This window comes from Larimichthys crocea, chromosome XV (genome assembly GCF_000972845.2).
Source record: "Larimichthys crocea isolate SSNF chromosome XV, L_crocea_2.0, whole genome shotgun sequence".
NCBI classification, from domain to species: Eukaryota; Metazoa; Chordata; class Actinopteri; family Sciaenidae; genus Larimichthys; species Larimichthys crocea.
The window spans coordinates 16,634,744-16,655,196 of NC_040025.1; the positions used below are offsets into that span (position 1 = coordinate 16,634,744).

A 20,453-nucleotide genomic window follows, 5' to 3' on the forward strand; every position below is an offset into this window, starting at 1 on the left:
TCCTTTATCTTGTGTTACAGTGCATCATGAAGGAGTTGCATCATCTCACGATTTGCATTTTTTTTAACGCATGGTAATGAGGTAGCCATAAAAATGTCACAGAGAAGATTAAGATGTTCTTTTGTGTGCGATGTGAACATTTCCATGCTATCTACAGATGAATTAGCTGTTTATTTTAGATAATGTCATCAGATCCAGCTGTAGTGATTGTCTCCTGCTGTATTACATCTCTCTCAGTGGCTCTACGATATTACTTTCTCGAATAATAACCTTCAGCAGTTGACCACATTGCATGATGTGTAATATGACAGTGCTGAATTTCATGCAGTGGCTTGCCTCCTGTAAAATGCCACAAGGTGCCCACTGCTGTGAGGAGAGGGAGACGCTTGAACAGGAGGGGGTTTGCAGATGCAATGTGGTAAACAGATAGCAACCACGGGTACTTGGAAGCTCAGAGGTAATAAAGACTATGACCTTTACAGTGGATGGACTGTCACTCCTGGTTTGGCTCTGGACTCTGCAGTCTCTGTGCATGCGTTTATGACCAAAGGCCAGCCTATGTGTGCCCACCTGAGCCCAACTTTTGCTTGCACAGCTGAAGTCTCCCTAAAGGATAAAACACACACAGACACACAAATATACATTATATATATTTGTGCAAAGACAATGTGAAGCCAAAAGATTTGTCACTGCTCGTCTGTTGAGGATCAGCAGACAGTTGTTTCTGCTGCTCCTTCCCGGCCTTCATCCTCACAGGCGGAGCAGAGATAGCAACCTAATCAGGAGGTGATGACAAACCCGACAGATTCACAACAGCACATAACACCCTCACTAACCCGTCAGACTGCTGTCAAAACTGGGGGCTGCTCCTGTCCACCTTGATCTGTCTAACTTCTCCTTACGTCCGTACATTTGGAGTTCACAGCAACATTTGCTGGAATAATCTCTGAGAAGTCAGAGGAAGGAAAAAAAGAAAAGGACCAAAAATTGTGATAACAGTTTGAGTCTGACTAGCAAGTTTCCACTGGGATACTTTATATTTGGAACACCACACTGAATTAATGGGGAGAAACAATCACAAGCTGACAGCCTTGTGCTCACACCCTGGAAATAGCAACACCATAACTGCTCTCTGCTGCGAATGAAGACGGTGTCAAACAATTATGAACACTCATCTACTCACCTTTATCCATCTGGAAACATGTTGGATGTTGTCGCCTAGAAATGGACCATGAATACTGCCAAGAAAGGGTTAAGCGTCACCATGAATTTTATCCAGTATAAACATCTCTCTAGCTAATTAGAAACATTAAACCAATTACTCTAATGAACTGATTGTGTCCCCTTGCCCATTTGGGCTCTGTACAAAAGACGCCTTTCATCATTTTGCTTTGTGAGTGCTGTACTATTTTGATTTATTCCATACAGACATTGAAGACAGCAGCAGTAAAATGTATTAGGCTGAGAGCTTTCTGGCTCATACACAAAGTAGTCATTATTAATGAACTCTACGGGCCTTCATTTCCTCCTCAGCATCCACTATCACTGATGAGGAAGGCTCATTATTATCATTGCACGTTGTTTACTTTAAGTTTTTAATTCTATTGTAGTTATGGCAAGCTCTAGTTGATTTCTGATGGTTAAGCAATAAATAAAGCTTTTTAGTCTCTTTTCATTGTAGTACGAGAAAAAGCTGAAGTAGCATGGTATGACAAATCCTGAATTTGTCACAGTGTGACTTAAGGTATCATTGGCTCAGAAATACACAAATCATTTCAAATGTTGCACAACAAAATTGTTCCCTGGGCATGAAATGGAAAACATCACACAGTGACTTTGCTGGAAACCAGAAGGCACTGACATGAGGGATGTGTGACAGGAAACATTACTCTATGTAGTCTAATGACCCCCACCCAGTGGAGGGGCCAGCACAGTGCACTGCAACAGCTCATTTTGGCAGCACCGCTGACATCTCCATCTTTCTCCTCTGGCAGTTACAGAAAAGATATTCAATCCAAGTTGTCACATAATTTCTATAACAGAAAATCTAAAATCCCCTGAGTAGCAGAAAAGATAACCCATTTGCAAGGAAATGTATTTTGTGAAATCTTAAGCAGCCAGATTCCCTTTATGAATTAATTAATTTTCTTCTTTAATTGCAAATCAAAGCCTCCAAACAACAACAGATGCTTACAGAATATGTAAATCAAGCATGGCAAGCAGAAAATTGCATCTGTGCCTTATACACCAAGGGGGGCCAAAAACCTGGCTGGCCAATGTACTGTAAACCCAGGGCTTACTGTGTGGGGTCTAAAATCCCTGCATGACAGCAGTGTAATTTTATTTATCATGCCTCAGCACACATCAAATCAGACATGGATGCTCCCAATTCTGCAACCAGTGTGTAGCTTTTCAGCAGGGATGGGGGGAGGGTCAAAGAAGCAGCAAAGGAATGTAGCGATGGGGATTCGATTTCCACTGTTGTAGTGGGTCCTCAAGTGGAACAAATTTGGCACGCAAGAGCAGGTAAAAGAAGACGGTTACACAGGAGGGGGAAGAGAGAGAAAAAGAGGGAGCGACAGGTGCAAACTGCAGACACGCAAGGGCTTTAGTGGAGGAGCAAAGAGCCAAACGAGGACGGAAACCCAGAGAGGCAGAACAACCAGAAGTATTCTTTAACCGGGTACGTGTGTGACCACACAGAGCACAAAAAGTAATTAGCCATAAATCCCTGCTGACATTGAGTTTCTTGAAGAAAACAAGAAGTGTTTTCTGTTTAACTGGAGGTCTTCCCAGTAATCTTTGGCGTCAAAATCCAATCACTGTTTTCAATTGCTGGGTAATAAATATCCGCAAAAGATATACACACTGCCTATTGTTATACAATATGTTGGCATATTGCCCTTTTTAACCACAGGGAGCATTCTTCAGGAAGAAGACCATCTGGATATGTCTGTATGTGGTCAGTATTTTTTAAATCGTCTTTCCCAGAGATTATAGTTACCCTGGTCTACGTTAGAGACTATATGGATACCTGGAGTAAGTTCTATTTAATACATACATGAGCCAATAGCACCAGCACATCTTCAAACATAGCATAGGTATGATGTGTTTATTATGCAAAGTGGAGATTCTTATGTAGAGATTGGGGCTACCACCTAAATACTCACACCTACAACTGAACCATTTGTCAAAGCTAATATCAGTTTACTAACATGCCCCCCCCCCTTCAGATTGCAGTAATAAATTAAAGTGGTCTATATATGTGACCTGACAAGTTCTGTTGAGTGATTTAAATTATTTCACAAAAATAAACAATACACCTCTGATTACATGTCAAAGTAAATGACTTGTGTTACCTTACTTATCTAGCATAATTTAGATATTTCTCATAAACTGCATGAACACAACAAACTCAAACATATTTATCAGTTTATGTTTGTAAATAAAACAGAAATATAATTTGGTGTTAACATTAAATCAACTGGCTCCCTGAAACTCACTTTTGTACGCACAGTCGATTCTTTTTGGATATATTACTTAAGACTTTTTTCTGAAGTTTTGGTGCAACCCGATTAAAAAAAAAAACATTTTGAAACTAGCTAGTGGTTAGTTAGCACCTAGGAAGGACTTCCATGTCAGATAAATAATTGCTGATACATCCCAATCCAGGAGTCCTCGATCCTTTGACTTCAAATCTGAAAACGGAGGGATAACTTCATTTTTCAGTCTTTATCTGGTCAAAACCAACAGAACAAATTTTTCAAAGCAGACTTTTTAAAGCACAGGTTGCTCATAATGGCTGAATTGGCCAGTGCCAACATCCTCAACACCATGGACCTAGAACTGGCTGTAGCTGTGGAAAAAGATATTTCCCTCCATGATGACGTCGTTGCACAAACATGAGCAGACGACACCCCTCAGTCATAATATTGCACTCTTTGTTGCCTTTACCATGATAAGGAATTCAAGTCTGTGCTCTCTCGGTTGTCCTCAGTTAGTAATGGAGAGGCGGCAAAGAGAGGACACTGTGGGCTGTGACAATCAAGGGTACAGACACTTGTTTTAGACTGGAAGGCGCACTAGGCCGGTGGCCACGAGAAATGACAGCACTGCTGCAAACAAGCTCCCGTTTTACTCCCGACTGATTGTTTTAAGCTAAAGGCTTTGAGCCGCTGATGAGAAATGTGCTCCAGGATGGTGTCAGTCATTACACATGTTACTGCACGTAAATGATTTTGTCAGAAGGGACAGTCTGTCTGCATCATCCCTGAGATCAGTGTGAGTGTAAAGCGTGGGATTGATTTCACTAGTCAAACTCACAGGGGACTGACAATCAGTATACAGCCAATAGAAACTATTTTCTCAAGAATTGTCCAATAATTGACTCATATTTTGGTGTTGCATACAGGATTGACACATTGAATTTTGATGAGGTGAATTGAGTAATGGTTAAAACACTGTTAAAAGAGACAATGGACGCAATTTTATGCATTTATTCATGTAGTTATTCCACTCTGATTCAAAGGCTCAAGTCTGGGTCAGCGATTTAATAGCCAAAAATACTATTTATGGTTAATGTCTTTTTTTCTTTTTTTATCTCCTTCAGGTTTTCTCTTCATTTTTGTACCATCCTTCCTTAAAAATGCCACGAAACCTTGAAAAGTGCATTTTTGTGAATATTTCCCAAACTTCTCAAGTTGTTCATATACCCCCGATAAAAATGTTCCCCATCGTCAAGGCTTGTGAGGTCACAAATTTGCGACAAGAAACCACCAATATTTTTTCCCCAAAGGTTTTATAACCATCCTGTTCAAACAACATTCTCTTTTTTCTTTTTACACAGCCAGAGAACAAAAAAGATTAAACATAATAAACTCCCAAACCTTTTGTACAGAGAAATCAAACTAAATGAAGAAAACATCTCTTATATTAGTCCATGTTTTATCCTCTGAATCCACTCTTGCATTTGCCATTAAATTGGGAAGGGAGACACAGTTGTGTCAACATGAGGCTCTCTGTGTTGTACGCAATGTCAATCAGTCCGGTTCACTTGCTGGTTTTATACGGAATAGAAACCAGTAAGTCTAGGCCATTCAACAAATAATCCAGTAATGTCTATGATAGTGTGTGCGTGCGTTCAAAGGTTATCAGTGTGAATGTATCAGGAGTAGGCAAATCTAAATCAAGTGTTTGTATGCGTGTCTGTGTGTGTCAAGAGTCTCATAGTTTAAGCCAGTCCGAATCCCTCTGAGCATTCCTGAATGGCCAACAGCAGCATATGTCTCAGCTTCTCGTAGCTCTCATAAGCTGGGAGGTCCAGCTGGTTAAAGCTGAGGGAGGAAACGGAGAAAGAAGTTGACGTTAGGATCTTCACAATTCTGTTCATTCTAGTAGTATTATATATGATTAGTCATTAAAGTTGCTATGTCTTTACCAGGTATGAGCAGATGGCAGGCGGTCAGTGGAGCGATCATCACGGTGGATCTGGAACTTCTGGATACCGTTCATGCCCTCCAGAGCAGCAAAACCCTGGAGGGGGACCTTGGATGTGCCGGTGACAAACTGTAGGAACTTTGCCCGGTCTGCCTGGTCAAAGGACCGCAAGGCCCTCCAGAACCACTGGATCTAAAGTAAACAACAGTAGCAGTTGAGTCATACACGTGTTCCCATATAATTTTATTACTCTCATTACTGAGGTAAAGAACTTAATACATCAGTTCTCTCACACATGCAGCAGTGGGTAGATATTTAAATAATAATGTACATTTGTTTACCTGGATGGAGCTGGACTGGTATTTGTGGTATTCAGTGTTGGCCTTTAGATCGTCGATGTCAATTGTGGGCAGGCCAGAGATGAGCAGTTCCAGCTCCTGCTCAGTGAAGATGGAGATCAGCCTCTTGGGGATGATCTCATAGAAACCTTCAAGGAAGGCTGCCAACTGCTTGCGGATTGCGCCTGAGAAAACAAGTGAAAGTATACAACTCTGGGCTCTTTCTGCAGCAGTGATATTCTTTATTTGGCACGCAACCAAAGTTATTCTATCAATTAAGTCTGCGGATATATTTCAGCTAAAGATTCAAAGCTTTACTGAATAATTTACTTGTGCAGCAGCTGGACGGTATTGCTTATGATAAATCAGCCGTCTTCCAGAGGGGAAAAACCTTTAGCTCTTGGCTGCATATTTGATTAGTTTAAAATTTGGGAGTGCTGCCACCTAGTGCATCACTGAGAATGATATTTTTCACATGCATACAGGCTGGACATTTAAATTGGGATCTGTTGATTAAAAGATATAGATTAACCCATTTCCACTGACAGTGTCAGTAATGCTGAATATTATCACAGCCCTGCTGCTCATTGGTGGAATAACCAGAATCTCACCTGTCATCTTCATCTGGCATACCAGGTGCACATACTCTTTTTTGTTTTCCTCTGTTACCAGGATGTTGGCGCCATTTGGCTTGAGGTCTCTCACTTCACACACACCAAACTCCTGGACCTACACGGACAGAGCACATGAAGGACTTTCAGTGGCGCTCATCTCGCAGTGTTTCAACTTCATATTTTACTCTGAGTCATAGATGGAAGCTATTAACAGTATTTTAAAAAAGGCCCTCAAAATCAAAGTTACACTTCTGCAGCACTTATTTCATGAAGACATAAACCATCTGGGATTCAAACCCTCAAGGCCCAATACCAATTTCAACAGTTAAAGAGAGGATACATCATGAGAATCAATTTTCCACTTAAAGCTAATTGAAACATTTCCAGAACAGATACAAACCTCTGTGCTGAATGTCAGCTCATAACCCAGCGTGGAAACATCATTCTCCAACAAGTACACCAAGCCCTGGAAGAACGGGTAGTCCTCGCTCTCCATGTCTGTGTACCTAGTAACAGGACAAAAATACATCCATGTTAGTCACAGTGTAGCAATCAATAAGCCATGGTTTATTGGGATAATTTGATTAGTCGGAACACATTTAAAAAAAAAAAAAAAAAAAATGCACCTGGCTCTAACTACCAGTAGTTCAAATACCTGACACTCTTGCCCAGGATGTGTTTGTAGAAGCTGCGGGTGAAGTAGCACTCCAATAACCGGTTATCATAGACTGCCTTGGCCACCACACGACCCACAAATTTGAAGTAGCTGAGGTGGTTTGGGTTGCAGTGGGATGAGGGGTTGATGGTATATGTGACACGGTCACCTGGTGAAGTGCGAAACAGGGCATACATGGGGTTGAACATCTCCCGGGAGATGATCATGTACCATTCCCTCAGCAGGCCACCAGCATCCTGGCCCTCCTCCCCTTCAAACACAATGTACCTGTAATGGAAAAGGGGGCAGAGTATGATTCGGGTTGAGTGGTTCTGAATTGAGAGGACACAGCTGGATGGAAAAGCAATGGAGCCTTACAGCCTATTCTTCATGTCCTCTGGGCTCTTGCGATGCAACTCCCTGTAGGAGTCCTCAAACACGTGATCTCTCCTCACATGCACAGCCATGTCCTCCTTCCTCAGGCCTTCGTCCAGGCGTTCTAACTCCTGGCGGAAGTACCTGTAGAGATGGTCAGAAAGATCAGCATGTCAGTAATTTAAAAAAAGAGTAACTGTAAGATAGAAGTCTAAGATAATCTCACTTACTTCCTCTTAACATCAAAGTCTAGGATGCGTATGTAGTCAACCAAAACTGCAAAAGGTCCATCAGCCAAGTGAGTGGTGGACTGCCGCAGGATCTGGTTTAGCACTGTGCGGTGTGTTTCTGAAAGGTAGAAGGACTCCTGTTAGACACTGTACTACACGTCATAAAAAAGCTTCATCATTCGCTTTACTTAAATCTTTCAGGCTTACCAGCAAAGCGGAGGAACTTCTGGGTGTCTGGTGGCAGGTTTGAAGAGATGTGCATGGAGGATGGTTCCCTGGAAAAGAACGGGTCTAGGGATGAAGGTGTGGCAGGTGTAAGGGGTGCTGGTGACAGTGGTGGAGGTTCGTCTTTGATGTGAGACAGCTGGCTCTCCCGGGTGTCCCTCACAGGTGGTTTGCTCTCTCGTTCTGTAGCATGGACTAAGAAGAAGGCCTCCACTGCAGGCTGGAGAACTGAGGAAACAAAAAGGAAAAACATTAGAGGAACAATCGCTCCTTCAACAGACATGCATACAAGATAAATCACACACAGCATGAATGACAAAAACACAAAACTTACCCAGTACAGCATGCTGGTCATGAGACTCCTCCAGCTCTTTCAGGCACTCCCCGAGCATGTCCCACAGTTCATCCAACAAAAGCTGCTCACTGAGCAGTGGGAGGTCTGGAAGTCTCTCCTCACTCTCTGACTGGCTGTTTCCTTCTTCATCTAAAAAAGAATTTACATCAGTCATCAAGCTGGGCTGCTGCTAACAGACTGAAACAATTTCTTTGGCTGTTACAAGATCTGCCCTAATCTATATTCAATTTTATTACTCTAGTTCCCTTCCCCTAGTTTTAGATGCAGTGAATTGATATACCTTTTTTTATTAACGTGGTGGTTTTTGTTCAGATTGTTCAGTGAATATGTTCTAACATGTTTCCTTTTCAATATTTCAAAAAAACTAAACTTTTAAAAACAAACCATGAATATGTTGAAACCTGAAATGACTGTCAACTCTTCACCATGTTACCAATTAATTATACGCCAGCGTTCAGTGCAAGTTCTAAATAAGTACGATAAAACAAATTGCTTGAATGAACAAATAAATAAATGACCATTATGACAGAACAGTAACATCAAATCAGCAGGCTGTCATTAGTAGTTTGAAAGTGATTCATACCCAGAGGTGCAGGATCCTGCTCTAGAGGAGACGGCTGGTCCACATCCATTGGAGAGTCATCTCTCTGGGCCGCCTGAGCCTCTGACATTGACTGCACTTCAGACTACAGAAAACAAACCAGGAAGAACCAGAGAGGCAGAGAGAGAAGATGAAAAACACATAAGAAAAAAAAACATGGAAGAATTAATAATCAACTTTTTTCCTTTTTCTTTCTTTTTTTTTTACATCATGTGAAATGAAGTTGCCATGCATGATAACATTCCCATGATTCACTCTAAGAGGAACTGGAACAGAGTGGGAGGAGGAGGGAGGGCCAAAAGCATGAAGCCTTGTCAGCCAGCACACAGTCAACATCAGAGGAACAGATCAAACAGTTTGGAGCAGGCAGCACACACACTCGTATTTCATCAGTAAAACATGTTAATGCAAAGACACTGATGGAGAATGCAGTGGATCACTGGCATATCTGTCTCTCTGCTGGGACTGTTGATGTTCATCATGGCAGCAATAGTCACTAACCATGAACCACTTGCAGTAGCAGGCTGTATGGTGACTGCATACTGTTGTTTACAGATACAATACATACATAAAATAGTCCAAATAAGACAGATATGCATTACAAGTAATAGGTTAGCTTATGATTTTCCAAAATGCACAAAGCCAGTACAGGCAAAGCCAAATTAGACATGAAGCATGTCGGTAGCTAAAGCCCATTTCATAGCGTTCATCTTGATGACCACCACAGCACTTAAAGACATCGCTATACTGTGATGGTCATCGTGTGGTCGATTTTTTCAGCTTTGAAATGGTCTCCTACTGTACGTGTGTGCAGAGTGTGAGTAGAAGTATGCCTGCTGTCAGTGCAGCCCATGCTAACCGTGGCAGCAGCAGCCGTGCCAGCAGGGGGGGCAGCACCAGTGGGGGCATGGGGGGCAGCCACTGAGGATCCGGCGGCGATGGCAGCAGAGGCGGTGGGTGGGGGAGCCTGTTGAAGCCGGCGTGCCCGCTGACCCTCTCTCACCATCTGGATGATGGCATCAGCTTCGGCCTCTAGCTGACGCACCGCAGCCTGGATGCTACTGGCTGAGCCCAAACTGCTGGAGCCTAGCCGATGAGAGCAGAAGGAGAGGAGTTTCATCATATGTAAAACATTGGGATATTGTTCGCATACATTAATAATAGTGTGTATATGCAACATCTTACCTAATCGCCCTGTCTGTTTGGCTTTCTTGTTGGCGCGCCGTGTGTCCTCGCGGAGTTGGATGATGACCTGCAGCACTCGCAAGAAAAACTTCTGCGTTGACGTCTTGGAGGTTAGTGAGCTCATACAGGGAAGCTGCAGTTCACGTCCGCCAAGTGTCCTCTTCTGTGCAGCCACAATAACGACACTCTCCGAGCCATCAAACCTGTGCCCCAACCAACAAATGCAAACCAGGTAAAGGAAATTGTATTTGTAATACATTCCACCTTAATGTAAGCTACCATCACCACATGCTGGAATGTTACTCTGGCTAATTTAACCAGTTTAGATTTAGAATCACTGTCTCTCTTGCATGTGTATTGACAACTCAATGTTTCCCAGAGTTATCACTAGCTAACCTGCTAGTCATCTTGCCCTTCAGTCGGCCTGAGATTGAGGAATCCTCAGGAGGGGCATCCGGGGAATGTGAATCAGCTTGCGCCCGTCTTTGCTGCTCCAAGTTGTATTCTCTCAGTTCGGCCAGTAACGTGCCTGAGAGAAGGACAAAAATGTTCAAAACCGTGTATCAAGAGAAAACTGTATTTGTATTTTTGAGATGGATGAGAACAGCATCTGTGCAGCTGCCCAGCACTGACCAATCTGTTTGCAAAGAGTGTATCCAAGGTGTCTAGCTCCACTGAGCAGCAGTCTAAGCACAGTGTCTCTGGTGGCACCGTCTCCTCTGGATAACTGCAGCAGAATGTTAGCTGCATCCTCCAGACCCTCCTCTGAACACGAGTGAGATGTCAACACCTTGTGAGGAAGAAGAAGAGATGTTAGAAAAAACAACTACTAAGGGATTAATAAAATTGCAGAAAGGTGTAAGGAACATCAAAAAACAGATTAGACTTTATGCTCCTGACAAATTTCTATTTGTGTCCAACTATATCACATCGAAGACACAGTTCTGGATGCTGTATGTTGGGTCACAAACTAGTAGTAATTCACACACATTTAATGACAACAACATACCTCCACAGAGAGTTGAAGCTGTTTCTCTGTCAGTCCAGTGGATGCCATCTTGTTGTCACTCTCTGTACTGCTAGTAGTGCCCCTCTGTTTCCCTGTTTTGGCAAAGAATATATATCATTTGATTTCTACTGAAACTGTCAATTACCATTAGCAATTGCCAATTTTTGGCCTCAATTAACGCTACCTGTAGAAGTTGTTCCAGTGGACGTGGGTATAGAGATTGTTGTAGAGGACGTCTGGGAGGCTGCTAGACTTGTCCCTGAAGATGTACCCTGGGCTGCAGCTCCCATAGAGGCCCCTGGGACTGCTGCAGTGTGCTGGGTAGAGCCTGTTGACACAGCGCTCTGTGTTGCGATTGGGGCTGTGGCTCCTGAGCTGGCTGCCACACTGGGGTTGGCAGCCTGTGGGGTGGGGTGTCCAGCAGGCACCTCGGTGGCCTTGTTGTCAGGCAGTGCGATGGATATGAGGGAGAGCAGGCGCAGCAGCTTCTCAGTGAGCAAGGAGCTCCGCCTGATAACTGGGTGGGACAGCATGTTCATCAACTGGCCTAGAGGGGAGGTCTCAAGGCTGAACTGAGCACCCTCAGCCTCTGCACTGCCCCCCAGAGGCACTGTCTTCATAGAGGCTTTGCCCTTGCGACTGACATTCATGTTGTCCAGCTTGACCAGCAGGTCCCAAAAGTCAGTGGAGATTCCCAGAGACTGGAGAGTAGCGGCAGCGGAGCCCAAGGAGTTCTGAGTGTTGGAGACATTGGAGCTGGGGTTGCTCTGAGACCCTGACCTGGAACCAACACCCCCACCTCCTCCGCCAGAGGAGACTGAACAAAGACGAGAGTCCAGGTCAGAAGCTGATGCTGACAAATCCTTACAGCGCTGCTGGGTGAAGTGGCTGGGGAACACCTGCAGGAAAAAAAAAAAAAAAAAAAAAAACACAGTCAATTATTGTAACTAACAGTTCATACAATAATCAGCACACAACAGAGGATGCAACAGATGTTGATAAAGATAGGGAGACTCTTACCTTAGCTAGCTGGATGAGTGTGTCCAACACGTGTCGACAGACTACTGGGGCAGCTTGTGGGTGGATGTGGACAGTGGAACCTCCACCAGCGCATGTGACACCTGTAGCTGTGCCTGACACTCCCAGTGTTCCAGATCCTGTAGAACCCCCAGCTGAATGCCGGTCAGCATGTTTCCTACCTGATACTCGCTGAATCTGGAAAATGTTTGTCCGGCAACCTAAGGCTGCGTCCATAGAAACGGAGAGCCAGGAAAGCTGGCTGGAGCTGCGAGACTCCACCCTGTTCAGTAGCTCTAAGGAGGAAGATGAGGATGAAGAGGAGAGGGAGGAGGTAGCTGAGCCTTTTCCTCCACAGCCTCCCTGGATGCTCCTCTTGCCACGAGAGTCTTCTAGACGTGAGGTCTCTACACACACCTCACTCTCACTGCTGCGTTGGAGGATGGATAACAGGCTGCGAATGACCCACCCACGTGTTTGGGAGTGGTAGCAGAGGTTCCTGAGCACACGGTGCAGGCGGCTGGTGTTAAGCTTCGGCTCATCGACAAACAACAAAACCAGCAGGCAGGACAAGGCCTCGTGGTCCAACAGCAATCGACCACGCAGACGCAATAAGGAGTCCACACTGGAACTAGATGGCCTGAAGAAAGAAAATAACATTTTGTTTGTCGCCTGGCAGTAGTATTATTTGATAAAGACCACCTAGGACATTTACAAATAACAAAAGCTAAATACTTCTGATTGCTCTCATATTCATTATGCTAACTTTTGTCATTTGACAAAAATATCTTAAAAATGAATGGATTCTGAAAACTGCCAGTTAGATCATTGTCACTCCCCACCTGTGGTTTGTTCCTCCCATCTGAAATGTGCCTCCTCTCTGCACGGCCAGTCGAGTGTACTGAACGCCACGATTACTCCCTAGCCGACTGGTGAAGGCTGGTGAGCGCAAGATGGCTGATAGAGCCGAAGATGAGCTATGGCCAAACAACCTCTCATGCATAAGTTGCCTCTGGCGTGCCTCTTGCTCTCTTCGCAACGCAGCTGCTTCAGCAGCAATGTCTGGGGGCATGACAGCCAACACACTGTCCTCCATGTCCTCCAGGACACTACGCCGGAGCTCTGAGGGCAGTGTCTGGATGAAGGTGACTGGATCCAGAGGTGTGTCTCCTTGTGGGGGCTGTTGGGCTAGCTCCCTGCGTTGCTGCTCTGCCCGTTGCTGGGCGAGAACCTATGACAACCAATAGCATACATAGTTAAAAGACCTGATTATCTATGACTCCTTTTCTGATGGGCTTGGAAATCATATTTGATTTTTTTTTAATCTTAACAGCTTTAAAAGCAATTTGTAATTTTTAAGAGTTTTAGTGAAGAGTCTCACCTCCTCCTGGATGGCAGGTGGCAAAGCTGCCAGGAACTCAGGGCTGACCTCTGTAACCCCTGGTCCTCCCAGTACAGGCGCAGTAGTGGAAGGCAGGCTGGTGGCCACAGGAGGACGAGAGGGTGGTCTGATGCCGAGCTGATTTTGCAGCACCTCTCGACGGATGTCTTCAGGAAGAGCTGCCAGGAAGGATGGATCCACACCCTCTGGCAGACTGATGCCTTTTGAAACAAAAACATCACAAACATCATGAGGCAACATTGTTTTAAAAATCTTAAAATGATAAAATAAAATAAATAGGGCTGCAATTTATTTTACCTGCAAGTGGGTCCTCATCCTCATTGCTGGTGGATGGGAGGGGCTCTTCCTGGATGGCCTGAGACTGGCTGTCAGCACTGTCACTCCTGGGCATTGTTTCTCCGGGTGATGAGACAGAAGTGGAGCTGCATAACAGTTAAAAACATAGCTATTGTCAGTCAGCAGGAACACACAGTGTCAAAGTGACTGAAAGGGAAGTGCATTTAAAAGCCTATGTGGGCATTTCACTGAACCATGAGATGATTTTATTTTGGCCAAAAGCTGGTAAGAAAGACTAGAGATACCAACTCTTCTTAAAACCAGTCAAAGGGCAAAGAAAAAACTGGACTGAAAAAGTAAAAGTACAAAAGTAAAAAAGTATGTAACTTTTTTAAATTTAAGGTCATCTTGCCAAGAGATACAGGGTGCATGGTACTGCTTTTGAACATTATTGGGTCAGCAATAATACTTAATACACAAGCTACTTACCCAGTCTCTGCATCTGTCTGCCTGTCAGTTAGCCCACTCTCCCCACTACCAGACAGCTCCTGAGACAGCTGGGCAGTTTGGGCAGGATTGGGAGCAGCTTCTTCCTGAGTGGCAGAGGCGGGGCTGCTGGTGTCCATGGGTGACCCCTCCAGCTGTGATACACCTACTACTGCAGGCTCTGAGGTCTCCACAATGTCTGGACTCAGAGAGGCTGAAGAAACACATGAAACAAATCAGGATGGGTTAATGATCAGAAAATAACAAGGTCAATTAATGCACAGCGGAAAAATTCCTTGGGTAACTGACTTGTATTTCACAGTGCTCAGGAAATGTTTGACATCCTAGCTACAACAAAATAATTTACATTACAGAAGTGCGTCCTTACTGTTGGCAAGTCTGTATAAAAAGAGTTTTCAAAGTTAGTCTACCTTCCCTGCCTTCATCCAACGCTCCTCCTCCTCCACCACCTCCTCCGACTCTCTCACCAATAGTGGGTGCTGGGGACATTTCCATCTGAGATGCCTCCGCTTCGCTGTTTGGCCTGTCAGCTGCCGACAAAGGTGGAAGGCCTGCCCCTGCCAGAGCAGCCAGAGAGCTCGCATGCGACTCGGCCAGTAGCAGGTCAGCAATTGGCTGGTGGACCTGCTGACTGATCGCGGTCTCCAGGGAGACTAGGGCCTGTTCATGAGGAGCAGGTGTGGTGGGGGTGACCTCTCCAGATGGGGGAGCAGTGAGGAAGCCCTCTGAGACCCTGGGTGGGTCCAGACATGACACTGTACCACCCTGAGCCTGCTCACCTTCTGCAAAATCCAGAAAGAATACTTATGTGAGGACAGGGAAAAAGATTTTTTTTATATAAGTTGAAAAAAACATTACTCAACTGAACCAACAACTACAGATGCGTATTCATTAAAAAGTCCCATAATTATTTATTTATTTATTTATTTGTTTTTACAATTATACATTTTCCTTGTACACAAGTAAAATCTGTTGAATTGTTTTCAAGCCCATTTAAGGTGTTAAAGATTAATGTTCAAAAGAAGAGCGCTTAAAGCAAGCACACAAACCAAACTGGAACAGAAATATGGAGATTAGTTATTGATCATTTTCTACATAGATGGCATGGGCCTCTGCTGAGGAAGGCAGTAAGCTGTATAGTTATCTCCTGAACGGGGTGCACAATCCTGATCCCCAACAACAACACAACTTACTACCTCACCACAGCAAAGCCAGCTGCAGAAAAATGCAATGAATTCAAGATGCACATAAAGCAACACTGTACTAAAAATATAATATGGAATTAGGTGCTTCAGATTTAATGTATATCATATTTTTAGTCTTGTAATGAAATGAGCCATTTGCAAGTTAAGAGTTGATCTCCTTTCGCAGCAGATGAAGATGCTGAGCTGGTATAGCGTTGCCATAAGAAAGACAGTAGACTGTATAGTTATCTCCCAGATCTGGTGTGATCCTAAAACTATACAAACTACTACCTCATCCCACAGCACGCTCTGCTGGCTGCTTGTTGCTGGGTGCCCATCACTGAGATGTGTCCAATCTTGACAGAAATCTTAACATTAATAATAAAAAAAAAAAACCTATTCAAATGTCAGTACCTGCTGTGTTCTCCGCACCATTAATCGTTCCCAGTCCAGAACCCTATGGACAAAACCCCCCAAAACAAAACAGTTTAAATTAGCAAACCGTGAATAAAAATGCCAAAACATGCACGCACATCTACGTTACGTTACACGTGACCGATGAACATGTATCATTTGCCCACCTGCAGGCTTTGTTCTCTGGCTTGTTCTGCTCCAGAAGCCCTCCTCTCATTCTGCTTAGACTCCTCCTCTTCAGCCAGCTGCCTTCTTCTCTTCTCCCTTCGCTCTTCTAGCTCTTCATCTCGCAGACTCTCCAGATGCTGCAGGATAGGCACCTTCACCACTGAAAGCAGACACAGATGTCAGAATCCCTTCTTGGTTCAGGCTTTAACTAGATCTAAAGTGGAATTAACTGATTGGATTTGGTGAATTGTTCAACTTTAATACATAGGGATTCAGACAAACCAGACGAGGCAGACAGACAAAAATATTTTAACTTTGGATGGAAATCTACCGACATATTCTCTGCCAGCCCCACTTAATTCTACTGTCCTGCTCTAATCCACTAAAATGATTTGTTTTGCCATCTTTCTAAATCCAGTTCCGTGCAAGAATACATGTTTAATCTATGTGGATATTTTCTGGACAGAGCTGCCCAATGTATACAAAATGAATTTCAGTGTGAACCGACAAGTAAATTGTATCAGAGCTTATTGGGATAAAAACCTACCTGCTACACAGTCGTGCATACTCTCAGCATCCAGCACTTTACACTCATCTGTCCATCTAGTTAAGGCAGTGGGAATGCTAGAAAGGGTGCCTAGAAAAACAGAAAGAACAAACATGTAAGGAATTTAAGCCAATACTAAACCAAAATACTGTTACATTTACAACAACCCATAGTAATTCTCACCTGCTTGTCCCCCAGTACTGCTCTGCTCATGGAAAAAGTCATCCAACAACTCGTCATCAGAACGAGCGATGATGTGCACATCCTCATTTCCGACCAAGAGGCGGGCACGGCCACGAGACTGAAGAGGCAGAGAGCTGGACAGCTGTAAAATGTCTGCTGCGGCACTGGGTCCCAACAATCTAAAAAAAAAAAAAAAAAAAAACACAATTACAGGGGGAGAGTTGTAATTAGCATAATCACTCAACAACAAAGAGTAGAGGTGTAACAGATGTTGCAAAACAAACACAGCCACCAAACAATTTTTTTTCTCACTTTCACCTTTGCAAGATGAGCGGAGGGTTGGGCTGACGGTTGCCAGGATAGTGGACATGGATGGTGTGTCCACTGTTGGCAGTGAGCTGGCGCAGCGTTCGCTGGCTGCGACCCATGCCCTGTGCCAGACGACTGCTAGTGCCCGCCACACCTAGGGTGAGGGAACCGTGGTCAGCATGGCGCACCATCAGTGGGTGGGAGCTGGGGATGTTGCCTGGGGAAGGAGGGATGTCAACTAATGGAAAAACAACAGAAAACAGTAGGCAGACATTAGGGGGACAGCTCTGGCACAACCCCAAGTAATGTTTATAAAAAATAAAGCTAAAGAAAATTCATTTTCCGCATCATCTACTTTTTGTGTAACTATTGTAGCTGGAACCAGTCTTTGGAAAATTGGCTGAACGTGTTTCTGCAAGAATTTTTTTTTCTTAATTTTCTTACAGTAGGCTTGAGTATCAAAAGCAGAAAATTATCAGCAAACAATGTCAAACCAATTTTTAAATGCATTAAGATTGTGAGGAATAACCTACAAATAATAAATTTGACCTTAGTAAATGATCTTGCTTACCGTTGTTGGAGAACATGTTGTCAAACTCTATGATGAGGTCATCATCCCTGTCAAACCTTTCGAAGCGGATGTGTGGCGCAGCATTGATGTCAGGAAAGTCCTCATCCAGCTCCATCTCTGAACCTTCATCATCATCATCCTCATCTCCTTCTTCGTCATCCTAGAGAAAAATAGCAGCAGTGATAAATGTCTTACAGATAAACAACCAAGAATTGTTTTCTGAACCTTGCGGCATTAATCCATACCTGATCCTCCTCCTCCTCTTCTTCCTCCTCCTCCTCTTCATCCTGGCTGTCTTCATCATCATTGCTGCCACTAGAATCTTCCTCCTGTGTGTGCTCCTCATCCTCTGGCTCCAGGATGTTCATGGAGTCTGATGGAAGAGAAGAAACAGTCTGTTACAAGAAGATCTAAAAAAGTGAGAAGCTGTCACTAAGGTCACATTCAGACAGGACCCGGCACAAAAGGTGAAAATGCTTGTTTTAACATTCATTTGAGTAATTTGCCACAACACCTGATCCTGTCCTAATGTGGCCTAAAATCTGTCAACTGTGAGGTAGTTTACCACGATTAATACACAAACTTTCGAGTCTTACCTTCCCGGTTGGCCTGAAGAGTGGACGCCTGGCTAATATTGGAGGGAGCCTCATCCATCAACACATCCTCTTGCGATTCATCTTCACCGCTGCGTCCCACTGAATGACAGAACAAAAAACAAACATCACATAACCTTTCCTTGCCTGTTTGCAATACAAGTATACATATGAGTATCCACACTTTGGTTTTAAGTTTCATAAAATCGAAGGGAACTGTTTCCAGTGTGCAGGTTAATCCTTCTGTTGCAGGGTCATTGATTTGTATTCTTTTGTATCTATCGACTTTCCCATTAGAGGTTTAGTGGTTGTGCACACAACTACTCCAACCTTGCCGGTTTACCATCTCCCCTCACTGTCCCATCCTAAATAAATCCAGTGGCTTACCTATAATTGTACTGTTGACAGTCCCAGCATCTCTCTCCAGCAGCTCATCAATCAGATCCACCAACTCATTCTCCACCTACAAGAAAATGTAATATAAATTCTATGTGAGCCATAAAGTAGAAAAATAGGTGAAATTATCTCTCCCACTTTTATGTTGTGGCCATTCATTACAGTGTTTCACAGGAGGTAATGTGGTGAAATATTTCAGTATTGTGCATAATATAATTTCAATCACCTGCATAGCCTGCGTGCTGAGAACTTCTGGCTGACCAGCAATGACGACTGTGTCTCCCTCTGTCTCTCCATCCATTAGGTCGCTGTCTGTTCCCTGCACCCTGTGGTTGCCTTCCACTGGCTCTGCCTCTCCAGACTCTCCTTGAATAGATATCACACGTTAGCAGACAGACAGATTTGGAATCACTGGATCTTGAGTGTTTGAAGTGTCCCTCTGACTCATGTGGATACCTTGGTCCTGTGTGTTGCTGTTGCTGTCCCGTGCAGTGCCCACAGTGTCGTGTTCAGCCTTGTTCTTGCTGGAGCCTCCTTTGCCACCAAACAGACTGCTTGGCTGGTTAACAATGCGGGAAAGAGTCTCCAGAGGCTTCAGGGCAGCATTCACAGTGTTTGCCATGTTGGGACTAAACCAAATCATGTAAAGGAAGAACATGGAGTCAGTTTACAAAGACTTTATACCACAAAAAAAGATGATAAGCCAACATCATCCCAATTTATTAAACCAGGTTCATGTTGCCACGTGTTTGGCGAGTACTGGTCTATTACTATCTAAACTGAAAAATTCATGGTGAATTCATATACCTGGACAAATCCAAGCTGTGAGGGACACGAGCCAAGTCGTTGACCAGTCCTTTCTTAAGAAAGAGCCTTATGATATTGTTCATGCCATTGTGTTGGGTCTTGGCTGCTGCCGTGCTGTAGAAACTGGACGTGGAGGGACATGACTCCATGATGGTACTGATGATGCACATCACTGCCTGAAGCCTGTGAGATAAAGGAGTTCAAATGGAATGAGAATGGGCGTATGATTTTAGATATAAACCTATCATCAATCAATGGTTAGAGTATCAATATTAGGATTGTCTTTGATATTCATGTTGCTTACCTGGCATGTTTTTCAGCACCTTCTGCCATTGCTAATGCCCGACTAAGAGCAGCCTTCACCTCATTGACCAGGGCCACTTGGGCATCAGTGCCTGTGCCAGCAGCTGCCAGGCTGGCGAGAAACAGACGTGCCAGGGCTGGAGTGTCTTTGTCCTCTGAGTTCTGGGTGTGAGGCAGCAAGTGGTCGAGCACAAAGGCTAGGACACTGCAATCCTATTAGAATACAAGAGGTCAAAACAGGTTAGGAGAAATTAATCACAGTAAAGGTGTAATGATACAGAGGTGTGATAGGCTGACAAGATTTTGTTTAACTACCAACCTCCTTAATAAGCTCAGACTGCCCAGCGGTGTAGCAGTAAGAGGCGATTAGTGTGGCGATTCCCACGTAGGAGCGCACAAGTTCAGCCAGAAGTCTCAGGATGGTGGAGGTAGGCATGAGCGGCTTACTTGCCTTTACCTTAGCCGCTTTACCCTCCTCTGAGCTGGTACTCTTCTCACCTTCCTGTTCTTTCTTCTCCTCTCGCATCTCTTCTGGTGTGGAAGCTGAAGATCGGATAACAAAATGATTGGACACGGCATACAGTATTCACATTGATAAAATAGTGGAAAATAAAGAAACCTTAAAATAGGAAATGTCCATGAACAACCTAGAAAAAGGTCTTTAAAGGAAGCTTGGAAGTGGGTATTTTAATATAATCAGTTAAACTGATAATTAAATTAGATTAATGGTGGATTAAAATAGTTGAATAAACA

General features: G+C 43.9%; 1 protein-coding gene across 16 annotated transcripts in view; it reads right to left on the reverse strand.

Annotated features, from left to right (window-relative positions):
* Positions 1–4,481: 4,481 nt before the first annotated feature.
* Positions 4,482–20,453, reverse strand: part of huwe1 (HECT, UBA and WWE domain containing E3 ubiquitin protein ligase 1) — a 36,535-nt gene continuing 20,563 nt past the window's right edge. For 11 of the 16 annotated variants that reach the window (XM_019259257.2, XM_019259255.2, XM_019259260.2 and 8 more), the window contains 37 exons: positions 20,020–20,243; positions 19,702–19,913; positions 19,398–19,580; positions 19,047–19,219; positions 18,817–18,956; positions 18,582–18,657; positions 18,198–18,296; positions 17,847–17,974; positions 17,602–17,761; positions 17,040–17,268; positions 16,722–16,900; positions 16,539–16,628; positions 15,991–16,151; positions 15,824–15,866; positions 14,636–15,007; positions 14,208–14,418; positions 13,740–13,864; positions 13,422–13,642; positions 12,883–13,271; positions 12,044–12,680; positions 11,208–11,922; positions 11,024–11,115; positions 10,648–10,804; positions 10,411–10,543; positions 10,015–10,229; positions 9,689–9,915; positions 8,812–8,914; positions 8,208–8,357; positions 7,856–8,101; positions 7,649–7,766; positions 7,422–7,562; positions 7,044–7,331; positions 6,789–6,894; positions 6,386–6,503; positions 5,778–5,959; positions 5,438–5,628; positions 4,482–5,333 (listed from right to left, as the gene is read on the reverse strand). In XM_019259257.2, coding sequence (XP_019114802.2) covers positions 5,231–5,333; positions 5,438–5,628; positions 5,778–5,959; positions 6,386–6,503; positions 6,789–6,894; positions 7,044–7,331; positions 7,422–7,562; positions 7,649–7,766; positions 7,856–8,101; positions 8,208–8,357; positions 8,812–8,914; positions 9,689–9,915; positions 10,015–10,229; positions 10,411–10,543; positions 10,648–10,804; positions 11,024–11,115; positions 11,208–11,922; positions 12,044–12,680; positions 12,883–13,271; positions 13,422–13,642; positions 13,740–13,864; positions 14,208–14,418; positions 14,636–15,007; positions 15,824–15,866; positions 15,991–16,151; positions 16,539–16,628; positions 16,722–16,900; positions 17,040–17,268; positions 17,602–17,761; positions 17,847–17,974; positions 18,198–18,296; positions 18,582–18,657; positions 18,817–18,956; positions 19,047–19,219; positions 19,398–19,580; positions 19,702–19,913; positions 20,020–20,243 — 7,337 coding nt within the window. In that variant the 3' untranslated portion in view covers positions 4,482–5,230. The remainder of the gene's footprint in view (positions 5,334–5,437; positions 5,629–5,777; positions 5,960–6,385; positions 6,504–6,788; positions 6,895–7,043; positions 7,332–7,421; positions 7,563–7,648; positions 7,767–7,855; positions 8,102–8,207; positions 8,358–8,811; positions 8,915–9,688; positions 9,916–10,014; positions 10,230–10,410; positions 10,544–10,647; positions 10,805–11,023; positions 11,116–11,207; positions 11,923–12,043; positions 12,681–12,882; positions 13,272–13,421; positions 13,643–13,739; positions 13,865–14,207; positions 14,419–14,635; positions 15,008–15,823; positions 15,867–15,990; positions 16,152–16,538; positions 16,629–16,721; positions 16,901–17,039; positions 17,269–17,601; positions 17,762–17,846; positions 17,975–18,197; positions 18,297–18,581; positions 18,658–18,816; positions 18,957–19,046; positions 19,220–19,397; positions 19,581–19,701; positions 19,914–20,019; positions 20,244–20,453) is intronic. The other 5 variants (XM_019259263.2, XM_019259256.2, XM_019259258.2 and 2 more) reach the window with 4 other exon arrangements.